We start from the raw sequence: 27,114 nt of genomic DNA, 5'->3' as shown, positions 1-27,114 counted from the left end.
CCCCCGGGGGGGGGGGGGGGGGGGAGATGGTCCAGCGCGCGGAGAGCAACCCGGTCCCGGGGGAGGCCCGTGAAAGCCCATAACGGCCACACCCGGATGCCCCACACCGCACCTCACATCCAGCGGCACGCACGCGTTCACACCAAGGACACAACCCACACGAGACCGAGCGCTCACACCTCCTACCCGGCTGACCCCGAACAGGCGCGCCCGGCCGCTGAGCTCCCGGCGGGCCTGCACAGCTCTCGGGAGACCACCGCTCACACCTGGGACACACCCCACTCGCACTCAGGACACTCGCAGCTGACACACGGCCCACCCGAGACACACAGCTCACACTTGGGACGTGCCCGGCCTACGCTGGGAACACAGTCGGCTCCCAGCCAAGACACGCTCAGCTCACACCCAGCTCCTGACCCACCGGGCATCTCGGGGCTGGAGGAAAGTCTGGCTGAGCATGTAAATGCTCCCCCCAGGGGCCCAGCACGCGGCATGCTAGCCCCCCTCCCCGCCCCCGTCTCCGCCCCCAGACTCCCTCCCACCAGGACCCCTGGCCCAGCAGGGCGGGCTGCCCACTAGAAGCCATTTCCCTAGCGCCCTCCGGCACCCCTAACGGCTGCCACCTGCTTCCTGTGTCCATGCCACACGGGAGGCACAGCTGCCCTGGCCCCTGGCTCGGGAGCATGGCCTCTGGAGTGACCCTCCTCCCTGAGTCCACACTACCCCTGAGCCAGCCTCAGATGAGCCCCGAGGGTGGCCCTCCCGTGCCCAGCCCTGTGACCCACCGCGCGTGTGGGGAGCGAGGCCAGAGAGTGTGGGAGGTTCTCGGGGTCCCCGTTAGGTGCGCTACAGGGGCAGCCATGGAGAACGAGGCCAGGACAGGGTGCAGGCTGCAGGGAGGGTCTGGACCCGGCTGTTGGGAGCAGAGGTCCCTCGGTGTCTGCCCCTTTGGGGCAGAACTCGCGCTAAAGATCAAGGGAGCCGAGGGCAGACTATAGCTCAGGCTGAGGAAGAGCTTGCCCAAGGTCACTGCCCCTTTACTCTTCAGATAGCGAGTTCCCCATCACTGGGGGTAAGCAACAGGAACTGAGGTTTTGCAGAAATATTCAGACACCACACTGGGTCCATCCGTGACCCTGCCTCTCCCAGGCTGATTATCGCCCCCGCCCTCCACCTGGGCCAGATGACAGGCCATCATCGGAGGAAGGGGCGCGGGAAATGTTGCGGGACCCCTCGACTAGTCAGGAGCTTGGCCGCCAGGAGGTCGGGACGGTATTCTTAAGGACCTTACAGGAAGGCTCGAAACCAGCCCTCTTCCTGCCCACGTGGGTAATTTTATCTGGTGACTGAGAACCACCTGGACTACAGTGTCCTCATCTGTAAAATGGGTCTGAGGTCAGATCCACCGCCGCATATACAGAGGCCAGGCCCATGGATGGGCTCCGCGGTTGACTGGGATCCTGGATCCTTCAAGATCTTTCCGAGAGGAGCCAGAGACAAAGCTGGGTGAACACTGGGGGTTTGGGGCAAAGGATTCACACGGAACTCGGAGGGGGGTACGGGCCGTTCTCCCCGGGATGTGTGGCTGCAAGCGTCGGGACGCCCTGGTCCTTCTCCCACGGCCACAAACGGGCCAGGGGGGCCGGGTGACGGGCCGCTGACCCCGCCTCAACCTCACTCGTGGCGGACATGGTGACGGCCAAAGGGGGTGCCCTGCGACCCCAAACCCCACCCGAGTTGGGCAGAACTGACTAGTTTTCCCCCTTCACATCCTCCTAACCTTGGTTGCCATAACAACCCCAAGGGCCCCTCAAAATGACATCCAAGTGCCTTTACCATCGTCAAACATGGGAGGGGTGTGTTCTCACAGCAGCGTTAGGACTTGACGGAAAGTCAGCAAAGTGGGATCTCCCACCCCCTCTGCCCAACCCCCATCCCAACATGAACCGAGACCCCCCCCAGCCCCCCCCCCCCCAACAGGAACCAAGACCCCCAGCCCCCCAGCACCCCCCAGCCCCCTAGCCCCGCAGCCCCCTCCTGCTGTATTTGGTTGGAATCTAATAAAATGAAGCTGATTTAATAACAGACTCAGTTTTTTTGTTTTTATTTTTTTTTTAATTTTTTTTTAACGCTTTTTATTTATTTTTGAGACAGAGAGAGACAGAGCATGAACGGGGGAGGAGCAGAGAGAGAGGGAGACACAGAATCGGAAGCAGGCTCCAGGCTCTGAGCCATCAGCCCAGAGCCCGACGCGGGGCTCGAACTCACGGACCGTGAGATCGTGACCTGAGCTGAAGTCGGCCGCTTAACCGACTGAGCCACCCAGGCGCCCCTGTTTGTTTGTTTTTAATTCTCATGGGAGGAGTGAGGGCAGGAAGCAGTGGCTTCTGGGGTCCCCAGGGGGAACAGGTGTTTGTGGAGTGACAGCGGCCTGCTGAGATGACGTTACAGTAGCACTTCGGGAGTGCCCGATCTGTCCCGCGTGCTGTTCCCCAGCTCCTGCCATGCAGGTGACACCCTGGGAGCCGGGTCCTGTCATGACCTCGCTTTACAGAGAGGCACAGGGAGGGCCAGAGGATGGAGGGCATCTGCCCAGAGCCCCCAGCTAAGGGGAGGTGGGGCACTCCTGCTGTGCCCTCACAGCTGGCAGCTTCCGCCAGGCCGGGGGTGGGGGTGGGGAGTGTCTGTCCTCTTCTAAGGGGTCCCATCAGTTTCCCTGCTTCTGAGGCCTCTGAGAGAAAGCAGGCAGCTTTTTTTTTTTTTTAAAAGATTTATTTATTTATGTTATGTTCAAGGTGGGGCTCGAACCCACGACCCCGAAATCAAGAGCCACGGGCCCTTCCGACGGAGCCAGCCAGGCGCCTCCGAGAGCAGGCAGCTTTATCCGCACTGCGGAGTGGGGAAACTCGGGCCCAGAGCCCGTCTGAGCTGGAAACTCAGCTCCCGAGAGCCTGCGCTCTTTCTGGAAAGAGGTAGGCCGAGTCAGAGTGGTCAGCAGACTCTGACCTGGGCGAGGTGGCCAGGGGCAGTTCTCAAATGCCACTCGGTGTCACTCCGGGTCTCAGTTCCCCATTTGAAGCTGGGGACATGTCAGGGCTGTGGGATGCGCCCCCCCCCCCGCCCCGCCCCGTGCCTGATTGAAAAGGAGCCGGGAGGCGAGGGTGCTGGGCCATGGGACCCTCCCTCAGAGCCTCCCTTCCCCTTGAACCGGGTTCAAGACCCAGGATTTCCTGAATCCCGTCTTATTCCAGGGGCGTGGCTGAGGGGTCCTCCTTCCTGGGGCAGCCTAGGCCCGGCTAAAGAGGACCCGGCCTGTTGGTGGCTGGAAACCGAGGGGGGGCCCCTCAGAGGGTGTCCGTGGGGTCCCCCAAAACACAGGACACAGGTCCAGGTAGCACACGTGGGCCCGGGGCAGGGACGCTGAACATCCCTGTCTCGATTTCCCCTCCCAGATGGAGCTAGGAAGGAGGGCAGTTTCCTCCGGCCAGCACCCTCTCGGGGGAGTTCCGGAGCTGTGACCCCTCGTAACGAAACTCAGTGGCTTAAAACAACTGAGATTCATTAGTCCTGGAGCTCAAACCTGTAAAATGAGTCAGCAGGGCCGGCTTCCCCCGGGGCCCCGTCTCCCCCCTTTTCCGGCTTCTGGAGGCACCGCATCCTTGGCCGTCGGCCCCTCCTCCACCCTCACAGCCAGCAGCACGGGGTCCGCCCCGTCTCTCTGCCTCCCTCTTGTGAGGACCTGTGTGGACGCTGGGCCCCCAGGAACCCAGGGTCATGACCGCCTCGCCTAACAAGCAGAGCCTCAGACGCACCTGCAGCCTCAGGTTTCGACACATAGCAGGTTCAGAGGCTCCGGACATCTGGACCTGGACATCCTGGGGGCCGTGACCCTGCCCGCCGCAAAAACTAGAGCGTTTTTCTCGGGAAGGCCAGTGTCATGTGAAATCGTGAGCACTTAGCATCCCACGGCCACGCCGGGCCACGCCAGACGCGCAGAGCCTGGCTTCGGCTCCCGCAGGACTCGGTGACTGCTTGTCAGACGGAAGAGGACAGTCCCCAGAGGGCCCGACACGGAGGCCGAGCGGCCGGCGGGGGCGGGCACGGGACGACTCACAGGCGGATGGCCAGTTTTCGTGGTGAGCCGAGGCAAGCGGTCCCCGTTCCCGAGCCTCGGGGGAGGCCTGCCCAGTGGGGCTCAGGGGGGTGCCGGCAGTAGGCCCTGTGCTCCCCCCTCCCGCGGAGGGTCGGGGGGGGGGGCACTGCGAGCACAGGCCGGCTTGAGGCAGGCGGGGGATCCCCATGCGTCACCTGCTTGTCACCGTGCCCCGTCCTGGTGGAGAAGCCCCTGGAGATCTCACCCCTGTCCCAGGCTGGCCATCTGCTCGCCCCTCCCCCACGCCACCCCCGGCCTGGCCACATGGCTGTCACAGCAGGGCTGGGACCAGGGCGGGGTGGGTGAACCGCTCACCTCGGGCACCGCATCTAAGGGGCGCCCAGAACAGTCATCAGGACCAACATTCCATAAACAAAATTAGTTCATGTCCCGTATGCACAGTGACCGAAACAGTCATCTTTTAGATAAAAACGGGATCTGCCCTGGCCTGACCCCTCCCGGCCCCGGTTCTTAATAAAACTTCATTCACGAAAACAGACCGCCAGCCCGTGGCCAGAGCCAACGAGGCTTCGTAAATACGACGGTAAAATGTTATTTCTCCGGATTGCTGCGCGGGGTTGTTTTGGCCTCGCCTTACATTCTGCGCCCGAGGGGAGAGTGTGGCACGGCCCCCCTCCCCCCTGTCGTCGTGGCTCAGAGCCGTGACCTGGCCGCTGGCCCCCAGGGTCTCGTGAAGGGAAGGACGAGAACCCGTGATCGGGGTTTGGGCAGTGAGGAGGCCGCCTGCTCAGCCCCGCTGGCCCCAGCTGGGACAGCCCAGCATTTGTGGGATCCGGCCCCGAGGTTCCTGGAGCCCGCACCCCGCCTCCCGCCGCCGGTTCCGAAGCCCACCCAAATCGCTGCTGGGTGTGGCAGGGGACCCGCGAGGAAGGGGTTCACGGAGCGGCTTCATCTGCTTCCGGTGGGGAGTGAGATGATTCCGGTTTTCAAAAGTTTTTAAAAATATTTGTTTACATTTGAGGCAGAGAGAGACAGAGCACGAGTGGGGGAGGGGCAGAGAGAGGGGGAGACCCGGAATCGGAAGCAGGCGCCAGGCTCCGAGCGGTCCGCACAGAGCCCGCCGCGGGGCTCGAACCCACGAACCGCGAGATCACGATCTGAGCCGAAGTCGGACGCTTCACCTCCTGGGCCACCCAGACGCCCCTTCGCGTTTGAAAGAAGAGTCCAGCTGGTGTGACTGTCGTGAGGCAGCACGAGGGAACTGCTCTCCTTTATTCCCCGGAACAGAGAGGGGTGGCGATTTGCCCAACGTCACACAGCGGGTCAGAGCGGAGCCGGGTTCCGTGGAGCTGGGACGGGTGGGGGGCTGGTGCGCTGGGGGCTTCTCAGACGCCCTGCACGAGGGACGGTGAAAGCAGAGAGAGAGGACAGAGCCACCCCGGTGGCGGTGGTGTTTCCCGCTGCCCCAGCGCTGCCGGGGCTCTCTGCCCTCCCGAAGACGGGGAGCCTAACTTGTCTGGCCGCCGGCCCCCTGGGGTGACCCCTTGGACCTTGCCCATGTCACCCCCCGCTGCTCGCAGCCCTGGGGCCCCCCTTCCTGGCCCAGGCGGCGCCCTCTGCCTGGAATGCCCTCCCCACCTTTGAGGGAGGTGTCCTGGGAGGGCGGGCGGGGAGCCAGGCTGGGGAAGTGGCACAGAGGCCCCCACACCGGCCTGCGGTCTGACAGTTGCACGGCACTTCCGGACCACAGCGGCCGCAGGCACACTGTCCTGGCAGGCCAGGGTGGCAGCTGCCCGGAGTCTGTCCCCAAGGCCCACCCCCTGCCCCTGGTCACTCCAGTTCTGCAGGTAGGGGCTCCTGGAGGGGTGCTCGGCAGGGAGGGGGCAGATGCTGTACCTTGCAGAGGTTGGGGTGACCAGGAATCTGGGGGGGGGAGCCACTGCCCACTGCCTGGCTCGAGGGGGCTAGAGGAGCTGAGCTCTGGGACGGAAGCCCGAGCGGGTCCCTGGCTACTGTCCCACCCCCCCCCACCAATGGCCCGCATTCGAAGCTGGACATTCTATTCTGTCCATGTCACAGAGGCACAGGGTCCTTCCCCCTGCCCTGAAAAGTTGATGGGTGACATTCCTGCCTGCCCCATGAGGACAGGAGTCCAGAGAGGGCAACAAACCCTCCCAGAGAGAGCCACACAGCGGGTCAAGGCCAGGCAAGAAGACCAAGACCGCCCCTCTTGCCTGGGTCCCTGCACCCCCACCAACGCCATGGAGCCCTCCTGGCTCCCGCATGGGCCCGCCCGCGCACGCCCCCTGGAGTCCTCCTCCCGCCCACGCACGCCCCCAACTCTGACCTTCAGCATGAGCAGCCCCCCGACGCTCACAGAGACCCCCGCACCTGACGCCCCCACCTGGCCGACTCAGCCTACCTACGGCAACCTCGGTGAGCCACCCTGGGGTCCTGGCTGGGGGACACGGGCTGGCAGGGGCGGGTGGCTGAGCTGAAGGGCTGAGTCTCTCGTCACCCTCGAGGGAGCCCCCTGCCCGATGGCGGCTGAGCTCACTTAGAGTGGTTGTTTCCACATCTTTCATAAAACTTTGTTAAGAAAAGGCTGGGATCATCAGCTTGTAAAAATGAGGAAGCTGGAATTCACGGGGTGGGGGGGGGACGGGGGGGTCATCTGGCCAGAGCCATGCAGCAAAGGGGACCACCTGCTGTGGGCTGGACACTTCTCGACCACTGGTCTGTCACTCCTCTGGGCCTCGGTTTCCTCCTTTGTAAACGGGGGGTGGTGTTCGTACCCCCACGGGGCACCGGGCAGCTGGATGTTGTTGAGGCAGTCGAGGCTGAGGGGTGGAGTCAGGTTCCCGAGGCCCCAGACTCTGCGAGGCCTCACCCCCTCCCTGCTCCCCCTCCCTCCCCCCAGGTGAGGTCCGCGCCCACCTGCTGCCCTCCAAGGCCTGCCGGCCCCCCCGGAAATCTGGGCCCCCCTCGGCTGACCCGCAGCCCCTGCCCCCACCCCTGCCCAAGAAGATCCTGTCCAGGACCCAGTCTCTGCCCAGCCACAGGGCCCCCAGCCGCAGCCCTGCTCCGGAAAGGCAGCCCCGGAGGCCCTTTCTGGGGTCCCACAGTGTGGACGAGCGCCAGGCGGATGACGGCCAAGCTCGGCCAGCCTGTCCCCTTGCAGAGCCGCCCTTCAGCTCCCTCGACACCTCACTGGGCCTCTCCTGGCACGACCTGAATTGCCCTGAGGACACGCGCGCCGTCCTGGAGGCCCGGCAGCTGGAGGGTCTCCGCACTGTGCACTCCCGGCTCGAGGCCCGGCTTCTGGGGGGCCACCCGGGCCCCTGCCACCCCGGCCACAGCTTCCGCCTCCTGGACAGCTCGCCCTACGTGGAGAGTGGGGACGCCCTCTACTACCGCATGGTGCGGGTGGGCGACGAGTCGTGGCACCTCCTGGCGGCCAAGGTGAGCCCTGCCCCCACCCCACCTCCTCCGAAGTTTCCAGTTTTCCATCTTAGGCACAACCCAGGACACGCACGGCGGGGGCTCAGCTGCCTAGTTTGCAGCGAGCATGGCCTAACACAGCCCTCAGCGCCACGTTTCTCAAGCGTGGGGCCACTGACATGCAACTGGCTGGGGGTCTTGTCTGCCGCCCCCCCCATGCCCCTCAGGAGCCTAGTAATCTGCATTGTAACCAGTCTCGGACGAACCCTGCCGCTAGAAAGCCGCTGCGTTCACCGCACTGAATAATCCTCGTCAGGAGCTGCCCAAACGTATGGAGTGTTTCCTTTGTGCCTTGAGCGTTTGCGGGGAGTCCCGGACTCCTGGGTGATGCGAGTATCACCACATTTGTCCTAAGGGCTCTTCTGTCTTTTATGCACCACTCAGGAAAAAAAAAAAAACCAACAAGATTCCTGTTAAACCACACCACCAGGGAACCTCACCCATTTGACAAAACGTGCTAGTGCAGGCCCGTAATTTTTACAGACTGGAGCGTCGTGGGGAGAAGGTTCTCGCTGCCTGTGTGTTCAGTTGACGGTTGGATCCTGGATCCACAACCAAACAAACACAAAAACCCTCCCCTGGCGATTCGAATCTCATTCCCAGAGCTGACGCTCTCCTGACCTGCTAGAAAGAGCCGTGTGCTGGCCGGTCCTGCAGCCACCGGCCACGTAGGACTTATGAGCACTTGAAACGGGGCTGGTCCGGCCCGGGATGTGCTCTGAGGGCCAACCATACACCAGATCTCCAAGGCTTAGTATCTAAAAATTACTGTCATGTAAAACCCCTCGTTCATAGATTCGATGTTGATGACCGGCCCGTGGTAACATCTTGGATATATCCGGTCAAATAAAAACTACTGTGAACATTACGTTCACGTCTCTTATCGCTTTTTAAAAATGAGGCTTCTGGAAAGTTTTAATTATACCGTGGCCGCAGTTGCGTTTCTACTGCAGGCCCAGCCCTGGCGCCTTCTCCGCCCCTGCCCCTGCCCCTGCCCCTGCCCGGAGCGATAAGAACCCGCGCCTTTGGCAGGACGCACAGTCTGACCCCTAAACACCACCCTCCTTAGCGGAGCTCTCCCTAAAATCACGTGGGCCACGAACATCCCAATTCACATTGAACCCCTGCTTCCGGAGGCGAGGCAACCCACCTCCGCCACCGGAAACCGCAGCGGGGGCGGGGCGGGCAGGTGGAGGCGCTCGTCCGGGGTCTCGGCGGTCAGGCCCTGACGGCCCGCCTTTGCCCCCGCAGGTGTCCAAGTCGGGAGCGGAGGAGCCTCGCCCGTGGGGCCTGGAGCTGCAGGCCTCACTGCCCCCACACTTCAACCTCCAGGGGCTGTGCGGCCTGGTGCCCGAGGGCGCACTGCCCGGGGTGCCCTGGACGGGCCCCGTGGTGCTGGCGGCCGAGGTGCCGGAGCGCACGCTGACCCAGTGGCTGGCAGAGGTGGGCACGCGGCGGCGGCCGGCGGAGTTGGCCTGGGCGGCGGCCCTGCTCCTGCTGCAGCTGAGCGCGGCCCTGGAGCAGCTGGAGGCGCGCGGCGCGGCCCTGGCGGAGCTGCGGCCGGAGAACCTGCTGCTGGCGGCGCCCCGGGGCTGTGCGGCCGCCGGGCCCCCGCGCCTGCTGCTGGCCGACTTCGGCCGCGTCCACCCACAGCCGCCGGGAGCCCCGGGCGCCCACGCGCCGCAGCTGGGCCGCCTGCTCCGCACGCTCCTCGGCCTCGCCGCGCCCTCAGCCACGCCCTTGGCCGACGGCCTGGAGACTCTGGCGGCCCGGCTGGCCCGCTCCCGGCCCTCGGCGGCCCAGACGCGCGGCGCGCTGCGGGCGCTGCTCTGGGGGCCCGGGCCCGAGCTGCACCGCCAGGGGGCGCTGCTGGGGCCCTGGCTGCAGGTGCGCCGCGCGCTGCTGGTCCTGCACCTGGCCGAGCGGGCCTCGGGTGGGGAACTGCCCGGCCTGGAGGACTGGCTGTGCTGTGAGTACCTGGCCGAGGCCACCGAGGCCTCGCTGAGCCACGCCCTGGCACTGCTGTGGGACTGACGCCTCCAAGGGCCGCGTGCCTGTCTGTTGGGGGGGGGGGGGTGGCAGGCACACAGGGGACCTGGGCCGGAAGGCCAGCCGACAGTGAGGGAATGTGGACGCCTCTTCTGGGGAGCCTGCCCCCTGCCGTGCTGGGGACTTAGGCCCAAGTCGTCCCCAGGAAGGCAGGGGGCTAATGGCCAGCGCCTCCCGAAGCTTCCTGATGCTGGACGGCCCAGCCCTCCCCCAGCTGTGCACACTCCCTATCAACCGTCTCCGTGAGAGGGTGGGACCCCTCCGCCCACCTCCCGGCAGAGGCGAGGAGGATGCCCTTCTAGTGCTGGAGTCTGATGGTCACTGTCTTCATGAGAAGGTGGCCACGGTCCCTCCGATGCCGGTAGCAGAGGCATCTCTGGCCCTGGAGCACCCCCTTGTGCTGAGGACGGCCAGTGATCCTGAGTGTGAACGTCCTTGTCAAGAATGGCTTAAAAAAAAAAAAAGAATGGCTTGGGGTCTCCGGGGGGAGGGAAAGCTCCCCAGAACCTGAGACACCAGCCCACCCGGCAGAGCCCACCCCAGAGGAGTCTGAACTCACCTGCCCCAATGCCACCCCGCCAGTCTCTGCACCCGCCGTGGCCCCCTCCCTGGTGCTCCGTGAAATTAAATTTTGTCCAGCCACCAAGCCTTTCCATGGGCTGTTCCCTCTGCCAGACCGTCCAAATCTCACCTGCTCCAAACAAAGTTGCCCCTCCTGGGCCCACCTTCGCCCCTCACTCTGCTCCCACCTCCTCCCAGAGCACCTGTCGCCACCGGGAAGTATTTATGTCCTTATCTGTCACCTAAGAACTTCACCCATCAGGCTGGGAGCGCCTTGAGGGCAGAAAGCCAGGCTTAACACACAGTAGGTGGGTTTTTTTTAATTTTTTTTAACGTTTATTTATTTTTGAGACAGAGAGAGACAGAGCATGAACGGGGGAGGGTCAGAGAGAGAGGGAGACACAGAATCCGAAACAGGCTCCAGGCTCTGAGCGGTCAGCACAGAGTCCGACGCGGGGCTCGAACTCATGGACCGCGAGATCGTGACCTGAGCCGAAGTCGGACGCTTAACCGACTGAGCCCCCCAGGCACCCCCACAGTAGGTGTTTAATTAATAGCATAGGATGATGCAATCACCTGGCAAGAAGACTCATCAGGGAACCTAAGGAAAAGAACAGAGTATCTCTGAAAAATGAACACAGAAGCCCCGAGGGGTGCCACTGCCCTTGCCTGGGGACTCCAGTCATGCCCCTCACTTCCCTTCCCCCATCACGGCTAATCCCCAGGTATGACCAGGGTCTTCTCCTGCTCAAACATCTCCCATGGCTCCCTAATACCCTCAGAACACAGTGGGGCTCCTTCCAACATTCCACAAGCTCTCTTTGGCCAACCCCTCCTGCCACATTGCCTATCCTCGGAGCTTTCTGGCCACCAGACCTTGCCCAAATTGTTTCCTCCCCTGGATCATTCTCCCCTCAAGGCCTGTGCTTGACTCCTACTCATCCTTCATTCAGCACCTCAGCTCGAGCCCCTTGTCCACACTTGCACTCCCCGCACTGGAGTGTTGTCCAGCTTTGTCCCTTCACGCCTCTGAAGACCGGCTGCACCCTCAGGTAGCTGAACATCCCTCTCCAGCCCCAGAGACACTCCAATCCCTCCGAGTACCTTTCCTGCTCCCCTTTTCCAGCCTGTCTCCCAGCCAAGGCCTGGATGTGAATCCCTGGGCCATGCTCCCAGACGCAGCCAGCAGGTGGCACTGCGGTCCCGCCGATCTAATGCCTCAGGGCCCCTCCCCCTAGCCCGCCTACTGCCGGCCCCTCCGGCTTCCCCACCTTTGCCCCCCACCCCCACCTGCCAGGACCCGGCAGGCCGCAGTCCCACCCCAGCACAGCACAGCACGCAGGGCCCTCTCCAAGGGGTGCAGGTGCACTCGGGGTCCGCACCGGTGCTAAGGTGGGGCCACGTCCCAGACACTCCCCAACACCTTAGCCTGGACAGCCCCCTGGGGGCGGACCTGGGAGCCCTGGCCACGCCCCAAGCCACCAGCATAAGCCCAGCCTCAGGCAGAGGGGAAACTTCAGGGCCAGGCAGCATCCCAGCAAAGGGCACCTAAGGTTCAAGGGTGGGGCTGCTGGGAAGGACCGAGATACCGTGGGGTTCAGACATGGCCCAAGCAGGGCCCGGGAAGGGCCTCCCAGCCCACAGGAACCCGGCCATAGCCTGGAAGGCAAGGCCTCAGCCTTGGCTTCTCCCCCCCAACCCCTGGAACGAGGGTCACTCAGCTCAGGACACACTACGCCCGCCGCCTCAAGTCGCGGGCGGTGGGGACAGCGGCCGGCTGAACACCACTGAGCCAACACGGGTCTTGCAGGTGTCATCACTTTTATTCAGGTTTTCGAGCACTGGAAGAGCAGTAACACCTATCTTCTCAAGATCAGAGACCGAAGATTTCCAAAAGCCTTCAAATAAACTCCTTCTCCAAGTACAGGGACATTGGAATCATCTTAAACCAGCAATAAAAAAGTAAAATATAAACTTTTATTTAGAATTAAAGCAAATACTTCAGTATCACAAACACAATATTAAACTTCAGGAAATATACTGCTAATTTGGAGTGAGCATTTATTTGCACAATCACAACATGCGGACACACCCAGCAGAGGCGAGCACCCTGCCGCCTGCGCCCTCGGCGAAGCAGTCGGTCACGCCGGCCACGCAAAGCAAAACACGCAAAGGGACCGCAGCAGAGGCTCCGAGGGCTCCCGCCGCAGAGCGCCGGGGTGGTGGGCGGTGCTGCCACTACTCCTCCTCCCCCGAAGACTCCCTCTCAAACGTGTAGGCCATGAAGCAAGCGTCGGGTCTCTTGGGGACAAGGGGATGCCCCGGTCTCACAATCTCAAAGCCCAAAAAGCTGAAGGTCCGGAGCAAGGCAGCTGCAGGGGAGACACCGTCAGAGACACCGCCGCCCTGGGGCCGCGCACCCATCACCGGAGGCCCGGAGGCTCCGGTGCTTGGGGGCGACGACACCCTCTCCCATCACCTCTGCAGACCCGGTCGCCCCCGGGACGGCCCCCACCTCTGTCATCGCGGTTCTTGTGGAAGCAAATGAAGACGTGGTCGGCGTGGAGCTGCTCCTCCGCGAACTCCAGAAGAACTGCGAAGCTGAAGGACGGGTGTGAGCGCCTCCTCCCCCCCCCCCAGGGGGCCCAGGCCCGCTGGCCACGCCCCCGCCCCTCCCCCCCACCCGCGGGGGGGGTGGGGGGACAGCCCCAGGCAGCCCGGGGCCCCTACCTGTCTTTGCTCCCCTCGGGCAGGGCCCCGCCTGGGATCTCGATGTACAGGCAGCCGCCACTCAGCACCGCTCTCCAGTCGACGTGCTTGGAGCCCGTGAGCCTGGTCTGGACGTTCAGGACCCTCGTCTTGTTGTTAGACGTTAGTTCCTCTGTTACATTCAGCCGATTATCCTGCCGGGGCGCCCCAAGTCCGCACCTTGTATCCGCGCAGCAGCCAACCCGGGGAAGGCCCCCCAGCGACCTGCCCCCCCCCCCCCCCCCCCCGGGGCGCGCGGACATCTGGACGCGGTTGGGGGAAGGGGGAAGTGGCTCGGGACCTTGGCTCCCAGGAGGCTCCGCGCGGGGAAGCAGGTGCGCCCCCCCCCCCCCGGGCGGCGCGAGCATACTCACGGAGTAAAATAAATTAGCTGAAAGATTGTGATCCCTCTGACTATTCCCTCGCCCACCTGGGATCTTCAGGGGTGGGTGAGGGACATCAGGAGCACCACCGAGGCCCCGGACCCAGGTTACTACAGCAGTTAGAAGCGGTGACGGAGGCCCTGGAACTGCAGCCGACGGCGCCGGTGAGCCGGGCCGTGTTTACACCGGCGCCACTTCCGCTGTCAGGGCGGCGCCGGCACAGCGACCCCGCCGCCGCCGCCCGGCTCCCGACTCCCGTCCTCCACCCCCCACCCCCACCCCCCCAGGGCCGCAGACCCGGACTCGGCCTCCGCCGCCACTTCCCGTTTCTTCCCCAACCCGCTCCACTTCCCCTTCTCCCTTCGTCGTCGGCCGGCCCCGCCGGGCTCGTGGGGTCCGGGCGGCACCCGGGTCGGTCGGCCGGGCGGGCGCGCGGCCAGGGGGGCCCCCCCCCCCCCCCCCGGCCCCGGGGTTGCGTCATCTCGCCGCCGCGGCCCTCGGCCCCGAGGGAGATTTTCACAATCGGCGCAGCCCGAGCGCCAGCAGCCATTTGCTGCGCGGCGTAAACAGGCTCCGTAGTCGCCTCCATCTTGCGCGGCTCCCGTCCGGGGCCCCCCGAACCGCAGCCGTCTACGTGGCGGGGTCCCGGGGGTGGGGGTGTCTCGAGGGCAGCCGCGCGACGGGGAATGGGGGGGGGGGGTCCCGCGGTCAACGACAGCCGGCCGCGCCCGCACAGCACGCACTCGCGCGGGCCTGACTCGGCCTCGGGCCAGCCCGCCCCCGACCCGCCCCCCCCCCGACCCCTAACACCGCGCCCGCCCCCCAGATCAGCGCACAGCGCCCCGCGTCCCAGGGACTCTCGCGCCCCCCAAATCCGATCGCCGCCGGGCCCCGGGGACCCCTAGGGGCCGCCGGGAGTAGGGGGGGGGGGGGAGGACAGTGGGCACCCGCCCCGCCCCCGCCGCGATTATGGCCTCGACAAAGGGGCGGACCTCGGGCTCCCCGGACTTCCGCGGCCGGCGCCCCGCGGGCCTGCGCGGCCGCGCTTCTGGAAGCTTCGGGCGGGGGCGGGGCGCTCACCTCTCGCTGCTGCGGCCGCCGCGGCTGTGCAGGCTGAGGAGCGGCATGGTGCGGCTGGCGTGGACGGTGGCGCTGGGTTTATCCCCCTCCTTCTCTCTGGCGAAGCAGTGGCTGTTGAGGATCCGCTGCAGGGAGGATTTCACCATCCGGCCGCTGGGGTCCGAAACCAGAAAACCTCCGCTGCGCTTCTCCGCGCCGCCGCCGCTGCTCGCCGTTCGCAAAATGGCGCCGCCGCCGCCGCCCGCCTTTATAGGCGCTGTGTCCAGGCCACGCCCCCTCGCCGTCTGGAGCGCGGCCGCGCGAGGGGGCGGGGCCACGGGGGCCCCCGGAAACGCAGGCGTGCCCGCCCCTCTCGGCGTCTGATTGGCGGGAGGCCGGGGTTGGGGCGGGGCCGCCTTGGGCCCTGCCCCCGCTCCTGAGGACGCTCTGCGGGATCTCGGGGGGCGGGGCGCCGTGGCCCCGAGAACGCATTGCGCGTCCCCCCCGCCCGCGTCAGCTGGGCCTGGGGGCGGGGCACCTCGCTCAGTGCGACTTCGGGAGGCGGGAGGCTGCGTCTCCGGCCTGGTTCCCCGTTCCTCGTCCCTTCCTTCAGTGGGGCCCCCTCCCCCGGCCGGCACGGGGCGACGACAGAGGCCCCCGGTATTTGCGGGAGGGGTCCCAGAGCCACCCCCCCCCCGGGCAGGATTACCTGCAGGAATCACCCCGAAAGGATCGGGCCTAACGAGGGTTTTCTGCCTTCGTGTTTCACGTTTTAAGACGGCTGCAATTAGAAAGCGAAGCTTCAGGGTTAGAGACGCATTTGGCGGACTCCGAAGGAGCCTTACCCTCGGGAGCTCCGATGCGGGGCGTCCCCGCGGGGAAACTCATCGTTTGACGCGCGCACCAGACCCGCCGCGGGCAGAAGTGCCACTCCCCGCGCTTAAATGCAGGAGCGCACTCTCTGCGAGCTAACTCTGGGACTTATCAGGGAAAATGCTGATTTTTGCAGGTCCTGCTTTGTTTCATGGTTTTGGGTTTCCGGCACATTTACATAGAGGCTCCGAACGAAGCGTTACCTAGCATTGAAGCAGCTTCTGTTTGTTTTTTGTCTTCACAATTCCTGCCTCTCGTTTTAATTTCATTCTACTATGTCCATTTGGGTTAGAGCCACAGACTTTTCCCCAAAGGGACCTTGAATGATTGCCAAACCAGCAGGAGCTCACTCTCCAGAGCACGTGCGCTGAACCCCTGTGTGTCTCCGAATTCCCTTCCATGCCCATCGCACTGTTTGTTATACAGTAACTCCCAAGGAAAACAACGTCCAATTTACAGCTTCCCTCCATGCATTATCAAGACTCCCTCTAAACTGTAAGAATTGTATGTAGGGGGCCAACCAAAGAATTTTCCTGGGAAAGAATATTTAATCCATGACTTCGTTTAGAGTTGCAGCTCCCAGGGAAAATTAAAAGCAGGTGGATTGCTGATAGTGAACTTTCTAATCGTTTTCCATTGTTATGCAGAGACGCATGCTTTGGTTGTGAGGGCTCCCTCCCACCCACCCTGGGGTGCTGCTTCAATATTCTCACTATTTGTAGGGTTAGTATCTTTGTTCTAACGAAAGTCCTGTTTTCTTGACGCCAGAAGAGCCTCTGAGCTTTGAAATCTTTTTTCTTCCTTTCTTTTTTTTTTTTTTTTTTTTTTTTTTTTGGTCTCTCAATGGCTCTCCAGTGTTTTGCACTGACGAGTGATTCTGGGCCAAGAGTCCGGAATCCAGACCTGCCACTGGTCACTGGGTCACATGGTGTTTACTCCCCATGCCTGAGGCCAGAAAGTGACAGAGGTCACAGTTGAGCCTCAGCCCCACGGGTGACTGTCTTGTGCCGGGGCAGAGTCTGGGGAATAAGATTCATCCCTCGTCACCCCACAGGGAACCAGCAGGAGCCTCGAGAGGAGAGACCCAACACCCAGGTGGGGAGGGTCCCTTCTTCATCGACAGGTTTTGTGCCCTTGCTGGCCAAAGCACTCTTCTAATTCGGAATCGTTGTGGGTGGAAAGCTGGGGCGGGGGCTCTTAGAAAACAAGTTGCAGCACCTTGCAAAAGAGCAGAGCTTGGAGAGAAAAGGGGGTACGTGTGGGGTGGGGTAGGACAGGCCAGGGAGAGCCAGGGAGAGTAGCCGCAGGGGGCAGGGCATCCTAAGGCCTCCCAGCGCTGTGGCGGGGATATGGGAGCAGTGTCACTCACCCTCTCGGGTCTGGATCTGGGGGACAGCTCCCTCTGCACGCTGTCAGGGAGGCAGGGGCGCCTGGGATGAGGAACATGTTCCTCAGCCTCACTGACTGTGGTGGGGGAGGGGACCCAGGCCCCCGCCTCCGCCAAGATTGCAAACGCTGAGGCCGGGTCAGAACATCCTCCCAGATCTCATGTGGCACCAAAAGGCTTGCTTGCTGTCAGATCTTGGTCACCGCCCGCGGTATTCAGGGGCTGAGGCAGAAATTGATTCCCACTATGCGCAGTAGGGCCGGTCACGCCTGGGGGTGTCCCAGGCACTGGGGGGGGGGAGGGGGTTGAGCATACCCCTGGTCCCCACCACTCGATGCCGGGAACCCCTTCAGTTGTGACAGCCACAGATGTCCCGAGACACCGCTCCGTGTCTCGCAAATGTCACGTTTTCCTTTCTGTCTACTCTGGGCGCACCTGCAAATGTTGTCTGTGAGGGAGGAAACTCCTCTGTCGGAAGAGCACGGTGGAGGAGAGCTCAGGATCAGCACAGGTGCTCAAGGCAGCCCCCCACCCCGGGCTGGGCTTGCTGGGGACCAAGACGGAAATCAGACTGTGGGAGCCTGTGAGAGGCGAGGACCCCCAGACTGCAGGGTAGGAAAGAGGCATATCAGGGAGGGCCTCGTGGAGGTGGTGAGAGCTGAGCTGCTGGTAAGGACAGCAGAGGATGTGGTGCCCGATGGTGAGCCCAGGCTTCATGTCCTGGTGAGATCACTGTGGGGAGGTCCGATATCTGGGGGCGCCAGGGAATCTGAGGGCCTCACTCTGATTTTTAAAAAGGATGTGTAGAGTATAGTTGGCTGATTCACAACCTCCCCCTCAACATCCGCGTCCTAGTTCTGGAATGTGTGAATGTGTCACCTCACCTGGTAAAAGGGGAACAAGTCAAGGCCCCCGAGGCGGGGGTGGCCCTGGGGCCCCGGGGGGGGGGGGGGACCAGCCCTGCCCAGGCCTGGGCGTTAGGACTTCTGACCCCAGAGCTGTCAGAGAATCGATGTGTGTGGTTTTAAGCCCTCAGTTGGTGGTGATTTGTCACATTGGCCCCGAGGGACTCCCACTTAGAATGATGTCAAGGTTCAGTACGTGGGTCAGTGACGTGGGGCGTGTGGCCATGTAAATTCCATCCAAACGCACGGATCTCCGGCTCATGCTGCAGCATTTCAATATCCGCAACCGACTTTGCAATAAAAATTCAGGGGGGCGCCTGGGTGGCTCCACTCGGTCGAGTGTCTGACTCTTGATTTCAGCTCAGGTCATGATCTCACGGTTCAAGGGTTCCAGCCCCACGGCTGCACTGACAGTGCAGAGCCTCCTTGGGATTCTCTCTCTCCCTCTCTCTCTGCCCCTGCCCCACTCATTCTCTCTCTCCCTGTCTCTCTGTCTCCCTCTGCCTCCCTCAAAATAAAGAAACCTTATAAATAAAATAAAAAGTAAACATAGAAAAAGCTTGGGTCTCCCTTCATCAGGTCCACCTGGCCCTTTCTCCCATCCTCACTCCCAGGAACGAGACAGCAGAAGGGTCTTGGCCCCTTGAGCAGGGAAACGGGAGCTAAGCAGTCACCAGCCATTCTGAACACGTGTTGCACAGCCCGGCTGTGCGTCAGGCCCAAGGAAGGCTTCAGACGGCTGCAACCTGGCCACGAATCCACACAGGCGTCTGTGGCCGTGCGATAAAGCACAGGACACCAAACCGTGCTGGTGACATGGTGACAGGCCGGTAAACACGCGGGTTCAAAGAACCAGAGGGGGCGTCGACCAAGAAACGGGTGCGGAGTATCTCACACGGGCCAACTATTTCTTTGTCTCGATATTTTCCGATGCTCTCTTCCTTATTTTACTCTGCGGTGCCCAAGTGTTTTTACAAAGGTTTCATTTTAGAAAGAAAATGATCCACAGGCTGCCACCCGAACGTAACGGTGGCACCGTTCTTTGTCCCGCCCCGTGTGGCCCGCACCTCTGTTTTTACCACGCTTTATCTTCGTTTCTGTAGAATTTCTGTTGCTAAATACAAGAGCAGCGGGTGGGCGTGACTCTTGATCTCGGGGTGTTGAGTTCGAGCCCCACGTTGGACCTAGAGATTACTTAAAAAGAAATAAATGCAGGAGCAGAGGATGTTCACTGAGGAAACGAAATACACACAGGCATGTTTCTTACAGACATTTCTTTATATATATATATTTTTTTTTAATTTTTTTAATGTGTATTTATTTTTGAGAGAGAGAGAGAGCGCGTGAGCTAGGGGAGGGGCAGAGCGAGGGAGACACAGAATCCGAAACAGGCTCCAGGCTCCGAGCTGTCAGCACAGAGCCCGACGCGGGGCTCGAACCCGCGAACCGTGAGATCATGACCTGAGCCGAAGTCAGACGCTTAACCGACTGAGCCCCCCAGGCGCCCCAAACCATAACGTGCTCTTGAGAGAAAAGAAAGCGTAGTTTATTAAACAAGATGTTCAGATCCTCACGGATGATGCTGGTTTTTAAAAAGTGAACACGTAAGTGATGTCACCACGGAGGGTCACGGAAACAGCGAGGAAAGAATCCTCAGATGTTGACAGTGTCTGCGTTGGGACGGGAGTACGCTGGGCTTGCTAAACACTGTCCTCGCCGAGCTCGTCTACGTTTTCTAAATGTTCGGGCTTTGTCGTGTAATAGGAAGAATGCGCTCTGTTTTGGGGGTGCGGGGGGCCGCTGGCCTCAGCTATGCGGGTGGGCACATTTGTCAGCTTTCACGGTGGCTCCTGGGGGGAACTTACTCGCTCAGGGTTTATGCTGCTGGTGACCCACTGCTCCAATCCACCTCCCCTTAGGGTCCCAAAGTGGCTCTCGCTTTCCAGCTGCAAACCCCTGGGTCCGGGTCTCAGGATGAGCCTTCGAATATGGAGAAGAGAGCCCAGAGCCCCCCAGAGCAGGGGACCCCTGCTTCTCTGCACGGTCACGTGGGGAGAAGGAAGTTTGGGGATGTATGTGTTTCTTGCAGCTGCCGTAACTAATAACCGCAAAATGAGGGACTAAAAACAACTTCTGGGGGCAGAGTCTGGAACCCAGGCATCCGCAGGGCGCCCTCCCCCTCTCTGCCCTAGAGGTGGGGAGGGAAGGGGGAGGGCCCTTCCTGCAGCTCCTGGTGGCTCGGACATTCCACCGGTGGCCGCGTCCCTCCGTGTCTGCCCCCCCACCCCCCGCGTGTATCTACATCATCTCCTCCGTGCGCGTGTCTGTTTCCAAAGTCTCTTCTCCTTACAAGAGCCCCATCCTGAGAATGTCACAGACTGGGGGGGTTGTAAACAACAGAGATTTATTTCTCGGTTTCGGAGGCTGGGAGTCCAAGGTCCAGGCGTCGGTAGATTTGGTGTCTGGTGGGGGGGTCCCATTCCTGGTTCGTGGACGGCTGTCTCCTCCCTGTGTCGTCGTGTGGGGAAGGGATGGGGAGGGTTCTCTGGGGTCTCCTTCATGAGGGCATTGATCCCATCCACGGGGGCGCCAGCCTCACGACCCAATCACCACAAAGGCCCCACCTCCAAATACCGTCACGCTGGAGATTAGGTTTCAACATACAAATTGGGGGGGGAGGGGCGGAGACACGCCTTCAATCTGCAGCGGACCCCAATTCCCAAGTAAGGCCACGTCCTGAGGTTCTGGGTGTTAGGACTTGAGCATGTGTTTTGGGGGGGGGTACAGTGAACCCAGTACCGGAGTCAGAGGCGTGTCCCAAAGATCAACCTTCCTCAAGGGGCCTCATGTGAGCCGTGGGGGAAAAATGTGGGAACGGGTCCCGTAGGGCGAGGGCCCTCCTGACTGAGTGCGGGCACATTTCCCACAAGCGTATGACTTTTACAGCAACCATGGGAGCCCGGCTGCGTGGAAATTGATTGGGATTCCACGCGGGGGCTCTCTGAGCCCAGAGACCCCCGTCCCAAGTCCTGATGCTCCTGCTCCCATGCTGCCTCCCGGGAGACCTGTTTGCACTGGGTAATTACTATGACAACCAACGTGTGTCTGGGGTGGAACGGACTCACTAGGTTCTGTCCTGATGGCGTGATATAGTCCACCGTGTTTTGACAGTTTAAATTCAACAGGGTCTCCTCCCGGTGCCGCTGACGTCGGGGCGGGTCACTCTGGGGGCAGAGCAGCGTCCCCGGCCCCACCAGCCGCAGATGTCCCCCCCCCCACCCACCCATGGCTCAGCATGGGGCAGAGTCACCCTGGCTGAGAACCACAGACCTACAGTTACAGAAATCGTGTCTTGACACACATTTTAAAATATATGGCTCGGGGCGCCTGGGTGGCTCAGTCGGTTAAGCGTCCGACCTCGGCTCAGGTCACGATCTCACGGTCCGTGAGTTCGAGCCCCGCGTCGGGCTCTGTGCTGACAGCTCAGAGCCTGGAGCCTGTTTCAGATTCTGTGTCTCCCTCTCTCTCTGCCCCTCCCCTGTTCATGCTCTGTCTCTCTCTGTCTCAAAAATAAATAAACTTAAAAAAAAAAATTAAAAAAAAAAGGTTTTGGAGGCTTTCAAAATAAGCTTATGACTTTTTTATTTTATTTTATTTTTGAGACAGAGAGAGACAGAGCATGAGTGGGGGAGGGTCAGAGAGAGAGGGAGACACAGAATCTGAAACAGGCTCCAGGCCCTGAGCTGTCAGCACAGAGCCCGACGCGGGGCTCGAACTCACGGACCGCGAGATCATGACCTGAGCCGAAGTCGGCTGCTTAACTGACTGAGCCACCCAGGCGCCCCAGCTTATGACTTTTTTACTCTGACGGTTCACGTTAGTTACTCAGGGGGTTCTGTTTATCCAGACAGCTCCTGTGGAAGGTGGTGACATTTTTTTTTTTTTTTTTTTTTTTTTTTTTTGTCACTTGGCATGCCACTCTGGTAACTTCCAATGTATGTTTTGGTCCTGTCCAGGTAAAGTGGTATTTTAAGATTCTACATGAGCTCACGGGGCTTGTCCCCTTAATTCTGTCATACGAAATGGGATTCATTGTTATGTAATCTTTCAATTTTTTTTAACGTTTATTTATTATTGAGAGACATAGAGAGACAGAGCCTGAGCAGGGGAGGGGCAGAGAGAGAGGGAGACACAGAATCCGAAGCAGCCTCCAGGCTCTGAGCTGTCGGCACGGAGCCTGATGTGGGACTCGAGCTCACGAACCGTGAGATCATGACCTGAGCTGCAGTCGGGGCTGAGCCACCCAGGTGCCCCTCTTCACACATTTTAATATTAAAAACTTGTTTGTTTTTTTTTTTTTTACAGGTGATGAGTCTGGCATGTAAAGGGCATCTCATAAATCCGGTATTAAGAAAAAAAGACTTCAAAGCAGGGACTCCAACAGGTATTTGCACCCCCGTGTTCATAGCAGCATGACTGCTGTCCTTCGGTGGATGAAGGACAAACACGCTGTGTCCACTTACACCCCGGAGTATGACCCAGCCTCAGGAAGGAAGAACGTCCTCCCACCTGCCACCGCGTGGAGGGACCCGGAGGCCACTGTGCGCAGTGACAGGAGCCGGACACAGAAGGACACGTCCCGCGTGACCCCACTCACAGGGGGTCCCCAGAGGAGTCCCGTCCACAGAGACAGAGAGCAGACGCTGGGAGCCAGGGGTGGGGCAGGGGGCGGGGAGTCCGTGCTTCCTGGGGGCAGCGTCTCAGTCTGGGGAGATGGAAAGTTCTGGAGACGGGTGGTGGGGGCGGGTGCAGGACAGCGTGAGCGCCTGACGCCGCTGAGCTGTGCGCTTAGAGACGGTTACGATGGTGAATTTCAGGTTGTGTGTATTTTATAACCACAATAAAAAAATCAACGTATAAAAATCCACGATGAACATGATCTCGACCTTTTCTAAAGACGGGATCTGACCCGGGGCTTGACCACCCACCACGTCTTCTCCTCTCCCTCATCTCACCCTGTCGGATGCCAGCGAGCGGATACACGCCGCGTGTCCGCCCCCGCCGCCCGGCGGACGGACCCGAACACGCGGCGCTCAGCGAGGGAACCCGACACGAGCGGCCATGCGGCGTGTGAGTCCGCGTGTGAAACGTCCGGAACGGGCTCATCCGCGGACGGGGAGGGGCCTCGTGGGGGCCGGGGGAGGGGCGGTGACGGTTAACGGGGAGGGGGTTGCTGTTGGGGAGACAGAATGTTCTGGAGTTGGTGGTGGTAGAGCCACCGCGCCCATGGTTGTGAGCGCGGATTTCATATGGATTCCAGGTGCGGAAACAGGCGTCCCAGCTGGCGTCTTGCCCTCACGCCCCTGGCCCCACAGGCCCCACCGGGCCCCAGGAGCAGGGGTGCAGCTGAGCCCCGCAGTAATCGATGCTCCACATGCCTGCTGATGGAATTCGAGGGACCCTCCCTGGGTGCTCCCGCCTCCGGGACCTCCCTTCCTGGGCTCGGGGACGGCAAGCAGCTTTCCCAGGCCACCGTGGCCAGCCCAGCAGCGGCTCTGTGCTGCAGCGGGGGTGGGGTCACCCTTGGGCCAATGCCCAGTCCTGCTCTGAGCGTGGGGGCCACCCCAGCAGCAACCTCGTGGCCGGGCCTCCCCCCCTCTCGCTGCAGCCTGCTGAGCTCATTGGTCCAGGCCGCGGCCTCCAGGCACCTGTTGCTGTCTGTCTGGGGGCCACCCTCCCCGTGCTCCATCTGTCCAGCGGGCTCACTGTGGCGGCTGTGCACAGTAAGTAGGGCAGGGGGAGGCCTGGGCAGAGGTGGGGGGTCCCCTGGGTCTGGGGGAGGCCATCTCGGAGGTCCGCGGGAGTCCCCAGCTCTCGTGGCGGCCCCCCTACATACCTGAGGGCACATACCTGCGGCCTGGCCTGTCGGGGCCCCTCCCCCAATGCCCTGCTCCAGCCCCAGGGAAGGGTCACTTTTCTGGCCGGAGATGTGACACAATGGTGCTGGCAGCCAGGGGCACTGGAGACCCCAAAGGCTTTGGGAAATCGGCAGGACTGGGTTCGACCACAAGCTCCCTCCGACCTCCGGCTGACGGCTGTCTCCAGAGACTCAGTTTCCTCATCTGCCCTATGGGAGCAGAGGCAGTGGGAGGAGGCCCCAGCATTGGGGTCAGGAAGCTCCCGGGGGGCCCCTGCCCCTCCCTGCCTGTAGTGGCCAGAGTGAGGCTGGTCCTGACCGCTGCAGCGTGAGCTTCTAGATTTAGGGGTGGGGGGGGTGCAGCAATGGCAGACCAGGATGGTCCGGAGACCCCATGTGGACAACAGCCTGGGAGGGGCTGGCACCACGTTGGCCTGTCGCGCTGGCTTCCGCCGGATAAAAATAGTCCCTGCTCTCAGAGAACATGAGTCCACCCTGGGGCCAAGGGTTCTGGTCTGGGCTCTGTCTCCTCTCTGTGTGACCTTGCGGGGGGGGGGGGGGGGCCCCCCCCCCCCGGGGCCCCCCCCCCCCCCTGTGGGCCGGGGGGGGGGGGTGGGGGGGGGGGGGCCCAGGGGGGGGGGGGGGGGGCATGAGGGCAAGGCTGTCCCGCCACGCCAGGCTGAGTGTGAACTTGCCAGGTGAAGGGGGTTCCGGGCAGAGGGGCCAGTAATGGCTGAGGTGAGAGGCGGGGGCCAGTCGATTCGTGTACACGGGGCGCCCCCCAGGTCAGGCCCACAGCAGGGCCTCAGCAAGTGCAAGACGCCTCTCAGGCGAGACGCCTTTTCTGCAGCCCTCCTCCCGCCCAACTCCGGATCCCAGGCTTCTCAGACGTCTCCATGACAACCAGGGCCTTGCAGGAGCTGGATGGGGGCCTGGGCAGCTGCCAAGCAGGCCAGGACCTCTCCACGCTGGCTGACCCCTGCCCTGACCAGCCCCTGGAGGACAGAGCTCGAGGTACCCACAGAGGCACTGGCAGGATGGAACCCAAGCCCCTGTCTTCCCATTGAGCCGGAGGTTGACCTCCAGAGACCGGGACCTAGACTCCCACGTTGGACTGGTTTAAACTATGCTCCCTGTTTCTGACCTCTGTCCGTTAGTGCCTTGGGGATCTATAAAGAGCCCCAGAAACATAAGCACTGGGCCCCGCGGGTCAGGAGTCAAATCCCCGCTTGCCCGCAAAGTGCTGTGTGCCTGTGGGCAGGGCTGCCTGTGGGCCTGTTTCCTTTCTAATCTGTAAAATGGGAGCCATCACTCACCCTTAGCCCTGCAGAGCCTAGCAGAGGGTGGGATGGGCCCGGGGGGTCTCACGACCTTGACTCTCTCTCTTTTCCTATTACAGCAACACCGAGGCTGGCCGACTCTAGCAGCTGGTCCCATGTGAGCAGCCGGGGCCCCGGGGTTTCAACCTACGATGCCCCTGCAGCCAGGGATACGCTGGCCAAGGGGGTGGCTTTCTATACTCCGTGGGAAGGGTGTGGGCTCCCTTAGGGGAAAGAGACAAAGGAAACACCCCAGGCGACTGGTGACTCCTCATAGGATTCTCAAGAGCCGGCAGCAGAGGGCAGCCCCACAGGCAATGTGGATGCCAGGCCCAAGAAGACCGAAAAAGAGCCTGTGACCAAAGTGGCCCTAGGAGCTGGGAAAGAGAGGCTGAAAGCTGGAGCAAGTAGGCTTGCAGAAGGCAGGGGTGAGGTGGGGGCGTGGGTGCGGCCCAGCAGGGCGTCAGATCCTGGGCTGCTGGGGCTTTGGATGTAGGGGGAAGGGAACGGGGCGCAGTGGGGCTGCTGGCTGGGTTCTGTCCCGGGTGTCACCAGCGGTCACCAAAAGGGCTTGGGACCCTCTGCTAAAGCATAACACAACCTCAGCCTGGGTTAATTACCTTCTAGATTATTCTCCCCATCCCAGGGAAGCTCCGAGGCATGCAGGGCCGCGAGGCCAGGCAGGGAGGAGCTGAGATCAGGGCCCAGGTCGGCCCCGTGGGGCTGTGCCCAGCCCAGCACTTGCTCCCGCAGCTCCCCGGAGCCCCGCCCGCAAGAAGGCGCAGGCCGCCCCTCCCCTGCAGCGGCCACCGCCGCCCCCGACCCCGGCCCCGGCCCTGAGCGAGGAGCTGCCCTGGGGAGACCTGTCACTCAACAAGTGCCTGGTGCTCGCCTCACTCCTGGCGATGCTGGGTTCGGCCTTCCAGCTGTGCCGCGGTGAGCCTGCGCCCTCCGGGGTGGGGTCTTGAATACCCGCCCCCGCCTCCCCGGGCTGGTCCCCTTCCCCCTCCCCCCGCCCCCGCCACGGTGTGGACCTCAGAGGAGTGCTCGTCCCCCCACTGCCCCGCCTTGTGCAGGCACACTGCTCAGCGACTGACCTTGGGCGCCCCCAGGGCGGGGCCTCTTCCCCCACCCCCACCCCCACCGGCGACCTGACCCTGGGCCCTTCCTCTCCCCACGTCGGATTTTGGCGCTCCTCCCCCCTCGGTGAACAGGTCCTCGCCCACCTCGGGCCCTGCCCCTACCCCCGCCCAGGGCTGGCCCTGTGAGCCCCCTTGCTAGTGTGTGCGCTCCGGGCAGCTCTTGCCGCCCTTTTGCACCTGGAATGAGGGAGACTGGGAGGGAAGGGGGCGCCGCAGCAGTGAGACCCTGGAGCCTTCCCTTCGGAAGGCTCGGAGAGGGGAGGGGGGAGGGCTCCAGCGGGGAGGACGCGGGTGGAGGGCGCGGTGTGCGCCTTGGCCTGGGCTGACACCCCTCCCCTCCAAGATGCTGTGGCGGGGGAGGCAGGCACCCCTGCACCTGTCCCCGAGCCGTGGGTACCGCCCAGGTCGGCACCGGAGCCAGCGTCGCCCCGGCCCCCGCCCCCGGTAAGCGCCTCCTTTAAGTGACCGCGGGCGGTGGGGGGAGGGGCCTGGGCCGGCAGGGGAGGCGTGCGCTGACCCCGCCGTCTCACACCGCCGGCGTGGCAGCCGAAGCCCGAGGCCTGGGTCCCCCCATCGGGACCGCCCGCGCCCCAGGTGGAGGCGGAGGAGAAGGCCGAGGTTCCTGGGAGCCGGGAGGCTGCAGACAAGGCTGCTGGGGAAGAGCGCGCGCCCAAGGAGACGCCTCGGAAGGAGGAGAGGCCTCGGAGGGAGAGGCCGCCGAAGGAGCAGAGGCCGCCGAAGGAGAGGCCGCGGAGGGAGGAGAGGGCTCGGAAGCAGGAGAAGCCACGGGCCGCCAGGGAGCCCCGAGGGGCCCTACCGCGGCGCTGGGAGGCAGGCGAAGGGGGCCGTCGGCCTTGGACGCAGGACTCCGGAGACCCCGGGCGCAGGAAGAGGCAGGCCTGGGGCTCCCCGCGGCGGCCGGACGAGGACCGGCCTCCGGGCCGCCAGAAGCAGCGGGCTGGCAAGGGGCGGGACTGAGCCAGGCCTCGGTACTGTGTGACACACAGTCCCGGGACCCCCGCTCGGTGGCCCCCGCGGTTCAGTGAAATAAATTGAGTGCTGCAGCCCCCGGGGCCGCCTGCTCCTTTGAGCCTCGACGCCGGAACCTGCCTGGGCCTGAATGGCGGAGATGGCAGCTCTAAGGGGAGATGGGGGG

The 27,114-nt window shown here is 62.6% G+C and overlaps 4 protein-coding genes across 8 annotated transcripts in view; 2 read left to right on the top strand and 2 right to left on the bottom strand.

Moving 5' to 3' along the window:
- The first annotated feature begins 5,364 nt into the window (after window positions 1-5,364).
- On the top strand, window positions 5,365-11,186 carry PEAK3 (PEAK family member 3). 5 transcript variants are annotated; one of them, XM_049639580.1, is made up of 4 exons: window positions 5,365-5,436; window positions 6,194-6,550; window positions 7,035-7,576; window positions 8,867-11,186. In XM_049639580.1, exons 2-4 carry the CDS (start codon window positions 6,229-6,231, stop codon window positions 9,647-9,649), a joined length of 1,647 nt encoding a protein of 548 aa, XP_049495537.1. In that variant the 5' UTR covers window positions 5,365-5,436; window positions 6,194-6,228; the 3' UTR covers window positions 9,650-11,186. The 5 variants fall into 5 exon arrangements, with proteins under 5 accessions (XP_049495537.1, XP_049495541.1, XP_049495538.1 ...); XM_049639584.1 differs by lacking the exon at window positions 5,365-5,436 and adding an exon at window positions 5,502-5,961 and having other exon boundaries at window positions 6,468-6,550; XM_049639581.1 differs by lacking the exon at window positions 5,365-5,436 and adding an exon at window positions 5,502-5,961 and having other exon boundaries at window positions 6,263-6,550.
- A 994-nt stretch (window positions 11,187-12,180) lies between these two features.
- Window positions 12,181-14,678, bottom strand: OAZ1 (ornithine decarboxylase antizyme 1). The gene is given in 6 exon segments (XM_049639585.1): window positions 12,181-12,597; window positions 12,741-12,826; window positions 12,956-13,128; window positions 13,348-13,434; window positions 13,436-13,502; window positions 14,437-14,678. Coding segments are annotated over 6 exon segments (693 nt in total). The 5' UTR covers window positions 14,583-14,678; the 3' UTR covers window positions 12,181-12,463.
- An 8,112-nt stretch (window positions 14,679-22,790) lies between these two features.
- JSRP1 (junctional sarcoplasmic reticulum protein 1) lies at window positions 22,791-27,027 on the top strand. Its single transcript, XM_049639577.1, has 8 exons — window positions 22,791-22,900; window positions 23,249-23,363; window positions 24,283-24,511; window positions 24,897-24,934; window positions 25,094-25,223; window positions 25,570-25,752; window positions 26,302-26,402; window positions 26,505-27,027. The coding sequence occupies exons 1-8, from the start codon at window positions 22,890-22,892 to the stop codon at window positions 26,934-26,936; spliced, it is 1,239 nt and encodes a 412-aa protein (XP_049495534.1). The 5' UTR covers window positions 22,791-22,889; the 3' UTR covers window positions 26,937-27,027.
- AMH (anti-Mullerian hormone) overlaps window positions 26,998-27,114 on the bottom strand; it is a 3,417-nt gene continuing 3,300 nt past the window's right edge. Inside the window, exon 6 of the mRNA XM_049643183.1 lies at window positions 26,998-27,096. Within this exon, the coding sequence (XP_049499140.1) occupies window positions 26,998-27,096 (99 nt within the window). The remainder of the gene's footprint in view (window positions 27,097-27,114) is intronic.

This window comes from Panthera uncia, chromosome A2, assembly GCF_023721935.1.
Source record: "Panthera uncia isolate 11264 chromosome A2, Puncia_PCG_1.0, whole genome shotgun sequence".
NCBI lineage: Eukaryota > Metazoa > Chordata > Mammalia > Carnivora > Felidae > Panthera > Panthera uncia.
Note: the sequence above shows the minus strand (reverse complement) of the source record. Positions and strands in the feature narration are given on the sequence as shown.